The sequence below is a fragment of the Falco biarmicus genome, chromosome 6, assembly GCF_023638135.1.
Source record: "Falco biarmicus isolate bFalBia1 chromosome 6, bFalBia1.pri, whole genome shotgun sequence".
In the NCBI taxonomy this organism is placed as follows: domain Eukaryota; kingdom Metazoa; phylum Chordata; class Aves; order Falconiformes; family Falconidae; genus Falco; species Falco biarmicus.
Window position 1 is genome coordinate 46,717,638 of NC_079293.1, and position 8,362 is coordinate 46,725,999.

Sequence of the window (8,362 nt, forward strand, 5' to 3'; positions counted from 1 at the left end):
AGAATGGATTCAGTGCCTCTTACACAAACCCAGGAGATTTGGTCTTTGTTAAAACAACATTTTTAAGAAGCACATACTAGAAAACTTGACAAATGAGTCTGAAAAGTAATGTTTTAAGATGATAAATAGAAGGTACATATTTTCCAACCAAGTTACTGAATACAGTAATTTATTTTCACATTTACAAACACAAATAATATTTATAGTAGTATTTACAAATATATACAAATATTAAAAATGATCTCATGATTTGGAAAAAACTGGCAAAGAAATTTTTCTAGCAGAACAGTAAAGATACAGTACTTTTTAAGTTGGAAAGGGTACAACCTCAGTTCAAGAAAAACGTGCAGTTTCTGAATGAAGGAAGAGCAACAATTTCAGATTCACATAAGGCAAGCCATTAGAGAAAATGGTATTAGGAGCTTTCACATTTTAAAATTAAGCAAAGCTTTGAGAAAAATCATAACATCTAGACTCCTCAATTTCATGCTAAAAGGGACTTCACTCATCTCACTTGACATTCTCGCTACAGATGTCTTTAAAAGCCTTTTGAACAAGAGCAAACATTTCAATAAAACACAGTTTACACTTGCCCCTTCTGGCATTTAAGAATTGCTAGGGTTACACACGGAATGCTACTTGCCAAAGTTTTTTTGTTTCATTCAATATTGTTGTAGGGTGTTGCGGAGACTGGAACACAATAGACAAATTGTCAGGACAATATATAAAATATTAGAATTCATATCCAGAATTTTCTTTTACATGTATAGATTAGTAAGTCTTTAAAAAATAGGTATTTGTGATTATTCCTAGGAATTTCAACATGACCAAATAGTAGACAGGATTAATAAAATTAACCTTTTTTTTTTTTTTTCAAATATAATAGCAAAAAGCATTTTCTTGTTTGATTTTCTTTATGGATAACTTCATATCCTAAAATAACTTTTATGGGACATCTGACAATCTGTACTGGGATGGATGGATCACAATCGCTGTAGATTCTGTTTGCTTTTCTTAGTCCCAGGAAGCGGCTCTAGCTTCGACCTGGGTTTCACCGATTTGCCGCTCATACAGACACTGGAGCTGTGGTAGCTGCACAGGCACCTTGTGCAAAAGTCAAAGCCACAGCTTTCACGATTGCACATTGCTCTTTGTAGATAGGAGTCATACTTTGCAGGTGAGCCACAGCGATGGCAGACTTTAAGGCTTTCAGTGTTTCTCAAGGTCTTGGCAGCCTATTGGAAAAAGCATATAGAGAAAATCGTAAGTGAAGGGTAAATACACACCCCAAACATTGCCTGATGTTATCCAAGTGCCACAACACATATAACTTCTCCTACTCTAGAGAAATAAATTTCAAACTTAGCTTAATCTTGGTTGTATTAAATTCTAATGGAGATTGAACAGGAATAATCAGTTTACAACTGCAGGTACTTTGGACTGGAATAGAAGTAGCCAATTTAAAATTCTTTCAATTTTAAATTTAAACGACAGGCAGGCTAAATGCAAAGCAGTAAGAAAACCTGCCCTCCTAAATCCTCCAAACTAATGACGGTGATTTAAGTAACTTCAGTTTTAAAACAGAAAATAAACCTGAATTCTGTTTAAATCATTAACATTCTTAAAAATTGAGCAACGTGTTCAGAAATCTCAGCTGTGGGGCACTCCGCTTGAGACACCGAATAGAAGCAATTCCTACATATCTCCAATGGATTGATTTTTGACACAAAACCAGAACCACCATTCAAAATCATTCAGCATCAGAAAAACTATAGACCTGTATAACACCTTACATAACTAAATTTATAAAAACATTTTGCTTTTAACATCTAAATGTCTGTGTACAGACATATATGTTTATCAAGGATATAAATGTAAGACTGCCACTTCAGTTGAACTTTCAGATTCCTAATGCTACAAAGTACCATATAGTAGTATTAAAGCAATTTGATCATACTTTCCAGTGTGATTATATCTTCTTCTCTTACTGCACCAATTTGCAGAATAAGACTTTTGAGCTTGAGTATAAAAACTTTTTTTAGTTAGGAAAATTTGTTGTTTATTAACAAACAATGACTTTCAATAAGTGCTTTAAGTCTTACAAGACACTTGCAATGTAGACCTGCTCCTATATGTAGGGGGAAAAAAAGTTTAAGAAAAATAACAAGGTGAAGGGAAACTTAGGCTGTTGGCAGCTGTTGACAACTCCAAATGTATGATACACTATGAATATGTAGTTAAAAAAAGCTATTTTAATGTTAGTTAATTAGTTGGAGAAAAAGCCAAAACAAAACATAGAATGAACAGGAGAAATATTAATTTGTTCATTTTTTTTAAAAACAAGAACGATGCTGTCTTTGGCTTTTTGTTTCTTTTTAATTGCTGTGTTGAAGCACAATTAACAGGTTTTGTGGGACTGCTCATCTGAAAAACATGCGATTCATTGTAAGCCCATGGAAATTGAGAAGAAATGACTAAACTTGTTCACGTCTGATCCAATCCAAAATTTAAGCTAAAAAAAATAATCACTAAACAATTTTGAGGGTTCCTAGACACTTGGGGAGGAGGGAGAAAAAGACAATGAATGTCTCAGTGTATAAATATTCTCCACCTAATTTCTGACGTTGGCTTAAAATAGGCTCAATAAGCAAAATCTGGCAGCTGTACTAGTAAGAGTTACAAGCACTTCAAATTGGAAAGACTACTTGCAGAAGAAATACGCTTTACAAGCTGATTGTGTGTCAGACAAGATGTGAGAAATTAAAGATGAATGGAAACCATTTACCTCTGAAAACTCCATGAGCCTGCTGTGATTCTTAGATGCTTTGGATCTGGTGCCCTTTTTAGTCAAGTTGTTTGGTGGGGCTGCTTTCTGAATGGAAGATAAAGCTGTTCGGTAGAGAACATACTCCCTTGTTGCAGCCTGCTCTGATGCCTTGGTGCCATTCTAATGAAAAGAAAAACAAGAATAAAATTTGAGAAGATACATGTTGACACAGACTTGTTAAATAGAATCCAACAACTTATTTTTGATCCTTCCTCCTGGCTAGGTTTCCAACAATAAAGTATCTTACCAAGTAGGATACTACTAATTTTACCTTAGCTTTCTCAGTCACTACTGTTACCAATGTGTAGAACAGACCCCTAGTTCAGACCATCAAATTCAACCATCTTCTATTACATAATGCAACATACTTTTATATTAAGACATCATAATTATTTAGGCAGAGCATGTAACCTAGTCACTGCAATGTTTTAAAGCATAAAGTAATATTTCTAATTTTTCACAGTGAACAAGGGTGCTTGAAGTTTTCCTTCCAAGTAGTAAACTCCTGCTACCAATTTTCTACATTTGCAGTTCAGATTAAAAAAAGGCATATAATGGCAGGGAGGAAATCAAACTTTATGGGGTGAAGTACTGTGGTGTCCAACTGTTTCACCCCAACAGGCTAGCACCATAAAACACTACACAAAATTCAAACTAATTGACTACCTTATTCTGTGGCAAGTCCTAAGCCTTGTTTCATTGCCTTTCCATCTTTCAAAGAAGAAAAACACCCCTAGCATTTTAAGAGTCCTGCCTTGGTAAGGTGCAACGCTAATGTGGTTGGATCTTGTATTTTTTTTATTTCACAGGACAAGCAGGCATTAGGAATAGCTCACAGTACAAAAAGCTTTTTGTTTTTATGTAGCCAGCATGTTGCACTTCAGAGACTGTTGCTAGAAAGCGTATGCAGAGAAGCTGAGTTGCAGAGTCAGCTGAAAGGTTTCTCTCCGCCCATCTCCCTTCTGGATCAGTGGAGATGCTGAAGTCAGCTAGCCTCTGCTGAGAGCCTCCACCGCTTGCCCAGTGGGCAGTGCTGGAACTGACCCTCTCCTTCCTGCCCTCCTCCTAACACAGGACATGTGGGAGCTCCTAAGAACACCTGCATCTCTCCGAGTAACGTTCTTGGTCAATCTTCCTTGGGCTCCAAGGACAGTGAAGTGACTAGCAACACTTGAGACAGGGCATGCTAACAGGACAAGGTCAGGCACTCCAGTGACAATGTCTTCAACCTAAGAAGCAATTCTGTGATCTCTTAAGGTTGGGAGGAATCCTAAAATAGCAGAAAGGCACTGCTGGTTTAGGCTTCAAATAGCTAACAAGCACATAAACTTACAGAAAGGTTTTCCATGGCTCTATTATAAATTTCTAAACTCCATTTATCTTCTTGCAGAATCTTCCGCCATGTTGTACTGACTTTGGCAAAACTGCAATGACAAGAGAAACATATCAGTTACCTCTGAGGAATGGATAAAACCTTTTCTTTAATAGTGGGAATAACTACGTAATCATTTCCGTTCAAGTAGAAGATGGGATATGGTCACAGTTTCAGTCTTTAATCAGCCTTCTAGGGAAAAGATACATTCTCCACGTATATCGTGGCTTACTTTGACAGTTCATGTTTTAATGTATATACATATTACTACAATACATAATACTACCCATTCTGTAAATTTCACAACCCTCACATCTAAAAGATTCTTAAGTCATCTGATTAGGTTGTTTTCTTTCCCAAGGAAACACATTGAGATCAATATACTTACTTTATTAAATCCATCTCTCCAAGATGCTTTAAAATGTTTGCTAATATATGCTTCAGGTTCTTTTTGAAAAGTTCAGCAAGAAAGTCTATTTTATCTAGTCCCATTTTCTTTCCGATTAAGTTACAAAGTTCAACGTTTCCCCTAAAAACAATTCTGTCTACTGCAGCCCAAGACTTGAGATTCCTTTTACCACTTTTTTTCAAAGTTGAGCAAATCATTTCTTCATAATGGATTACTGGCAACAAAGTCTTCTTTGAAAACTGTGCTTGGTTTTGGTTCTTCATGAGACAATGCTTTGGTGTGCCACAGAGATTCCCAGCCAGAGGTATGCTATCCTCATGTTCTATTGCATCAGCGTATTGATTACTTAACATAGAAGAATAACCACTGTCCTCATTAAATTTACTGTTTTCCAGTGCCTCCGTTTCATAGATGCCTTCATCAAGCCTCTGGATTACTTGTTTGTTTTCTTTGTTGTGTACAGGTCTTCCTTCATCTTCAAGATCTAGATTTCTGGTGGCCACATGGTGTGAGTCACTGAGGAGTATCTGCTGGGGCTCTTCGTCCCAGCTTTGACAAAAGCCTTCCTCATAATTGGAGGGGCAGGATTCTTCCAATCTTGTTTTTTCTGCAGATTTCAATGGTGCAAATCCAGTGCAAACAGACGTACAATCAAAACCACATTTCATTTTAAAAGAGTGGTTAAGGTTTAATATTGCTATTTTGTATCCTGCAAGAAACAATAAGGGCAGTATTACAACCCAGCATAAACTACATCACAAATTCTTTTTCTTACCAAGATGATCATGCCTTCCTCCCATGTTACAAATTTTAAGCTTTTATCTAACTCACGCTCTGGTGTCTGAAACACAGACAACTAGCAGAACTAAGGATCTGAACAGCCACTTGCTAAATCCAGGAAAGATCTTCTCAAAATTAGAGCTTTATGCTGCATATAACTGGGAGGGTGAGAAAACTGACTGGGTGATTCACTTTGCCATTCAACCAGTATAGTCTGCTCTTAGACACACCTCGTACTGGAAACGCATGATACTCAGGACACTTGCAGTCCCTGCAAGGGACACCATGGCAGAGGGTCCGTGAGTGACAGCTGGCCCATGCAGGGGTATAGCCAGGCCAGAGCAGCCTGAAGTTTGCATCCAAGGCCAGAGGCAATGCTGCTGGTGCCACTTGGCACCTGGCTTTTTTTTTTGCAAGAGGAGGTGGTTCCGGGGCACAGGAAGGGCCCGACTGCTCACATGCATGCGCCAACTACAGTGGGAAGCAGTGACCCTTGAACAGCAGTGGAAATGAAATAAAGGTTACTTACAAGCATTATTTTAAGAGGGCGGGAGGTCGATAGACAGTATGGGGAAATTGAGCTTTTCTTGCCCTGTTTCTTTCCCCTCCCCCCAAAGCGTGGTGCTATCTATATTAGCAGTTGCAGGGGGATGGGCAAGGGCTGACGGGGAGAAGGAAGCCATCTCTGTCCTGCTAAATCTAAGGGGAAAATAATTTTCAGCGTGCCTTGCAATCTGTAGGAAAAATAAGCTCCACCATTTGAACAGGTATTTGAAGGGATTTAAACACTTCCAGCAGTTTTGGAAACAAGTATTTAAAACCCGCCTTTCGCGATCGTTTCAGAGGAAAAGTCCCTTCTTCGTATCTACCTTTGGTGGAAGAAAGGAGCAAATACGCTCATGGCTTTGTACAGTGTGAGCTGGGGAGAAGCAAGCCCTCGCTAAGCCCCCTCCTCCCCTTCCCCCCAACCCGCGCGCCGCGAGCCAGCAGAGCTTTTGGGCTGAAACCCTGCAGAACCGGGACATGCGCCTGTCGTGCTTCGGGGCGCCAGGGCCGACCCCGACCCCCCGGCGGAGCGGGCTCAGCCGCGGGCCCCCGCAGCTCTGTCAGGCTGCTCCCGCCCAGCTCTAAAGATGGCTCGGGTCGGCGGCAGGTAGCCCGGCTCCCGGCTCCGCCGGGCCCCGCGAACCGCACCCTGCGTCCTCGGGGGTCTCCGCTTTCCCTGCGTTGGAGGATACCCCCTAAGATGGTGGCGGCGGGGCAGGCAGGAGCGCGCCGGGGTGATGCCCCCCAACGGCGGCGTGGCCCGGCGGGCGGGAGCCAGCGCGGCGCGGGACCTCCCCGCCCGCCCCTGCCCGCCGGCGGGAGCTGCGCTGCGCTCGCCACCCCACCCCGGCCCGGCCCCATGCGCAGCTCGGTGGCGGGACCGGAGCGCTCCGTAGCCGCCCATGCGCCGCCGTCCCGCCTCGTCCCATCCCATCCCACCCTGTCCCAACGGCGGGATAGCTAGGGGGTAAGGCTGGGGAGGGCGGCGGGCCGGGCAGCCACTGCGGAGCCCCGTTCCCGGACCACCCGCCCCCCCTCGCAGCGCCGCCAGTCCCGCCACCAAGTACACCAGCAGCCCCCGCCGCCGGGTCCGGCCATCCCCGCGGAGCTCTCCCCGCCGCCGGGTCCGGCCATCCCCGCGGAGCTCTCCCCGCCGCCGGGTCCGGCCATCCCCGCGGAGCACGCCCACCGTCCCGCGCTCACCTGCAGGGCTGCGCCGCCGCGGCTAGCGAGTGCGCGGCCGCCCTCGCCGGGTACTTTTAAAAACTTTGAATTTGGTATCCAAAACCGCGCCGGCCAGTCGAACGCCGCTGGCAGAGGCGGCGCGACCAATGGGAGAGGGGCAGAAGGCGGGGGCCAATCCGAGGCGCCGGGGGCGGGGCCGGCTCGGCTCACATTTTCCCTCCTAGGCCGGCAAGGAGCTAGGCGAGTGGCGGGGAGGTGGTGCGCGCGCCTCGCGGTGGGCGGAGCGCGGGAGCCGGGGCTCGTGGGGGGCCCTTTCCCGCCCCCGGCGAACGCGCCGCGGGGTGGCACGCGCTGCCCCGCTCCCCGGCACCTGCGGCCGCAGCCGGGACCGCCCCGCCGCCCGCACGCGCCCGGGGCCCGCCGAGCGGCTTCGCCGGGCGGTGGATCTCACAGCGCGGCTCCCCCCGGGGAAGAACGGCTTATTTTAAAGCGTAATCAGGGCTGTCGCTAGCTGGCAGAGCTGGGAGTGGCGGCGCTGGGGGGCAGGCAGGCCGCGCACCGGCGCCGGGGACCCGCCGCTGCTGGCGCTACAGCCTCCCGCGGCCCTGCCCGGCCGCCCCCCCTCGGCACGGAGCAGGAGAGGGGCTCGAAGCTCTCACGCCGCGACGCCGGCCGCGGCAGGCTGAGGAGGCACGGCGCACGGCAGCCTGGCCCTCCCCGCCTCCCGCCCGCCGATCTGCGCCCGGCCGCTTGCGGGGCCACACGGCAGCCAGCGCCCGCGAGGCAGCGGGGAGGCTGCCGGCCAGGCAGCCGGGCCACTCTGGGACGGCAGGGAAGGACCAAGGCGACAGTGACCCCGGCGCTCTCACACGTTTCCTACAGGAGCCCGGTGCCCTGACCTGGCTGATGGCCCTTATTGGTCTGGAGGAGTATGAAGCTGAAGTTGGAGAGAAGGCATTGCAGCCTCCATCCGTCCCTCGGCATCAGCTAGCCTGCCTTTAAACGACATCAAGAAGACTGTCACAAGTGCTCTGTACTCTTCCCTTTATAGACTGACCGGGCAGGAATAAGGACTTCAGTCCTTGTTTCTAATCCCATCAATATCCAATTATTTCACGCACAAAATGCTTCAACGTTAATTTTTACTTTCTTACGTGCCAGTTCAGAGCTGTGAATCTGCTAGTAAATCTAGATCTATGTCTCACGCTTACCAACAGGATATATGTATCTTGTTGCGCCTTAT

General features: G+C 46.1%; 1 protein-coding gene across 1 annotated transcript; it reads right to left on the reverse strand.

Annotated features, from left to right (window-relative positions):
- Window positions 1–477: 477 nt before the first annotated feature.
- On the reverse strand, window positions 478–7,211 carry FBXO5 (F-box protein 5). The gene is made up of 5 exons (XM_056344490.1): window positions 7,138–7,211; window positions 4,588–5,317; window positions 4,161–4,251; window positions 2,786–2,947; window positions 478–1,235 (listed from the first exon to the last, which is right to left on the reverse strand). Exons 2-5 carry the CDS (start codon window positions 5,274–5,276, stop codon window positions 984–986), a joined length of 1,194 nt encoding a protein of 397 aa, XP_056200465.1. The 5' UTR covers window positions 5,277–5,317; window positions 7,138–7,211; the 3' UTR covers window positions 478–983.
- Window positions 7,212–8,362: the final 1,151 nt, after the last annotated feature.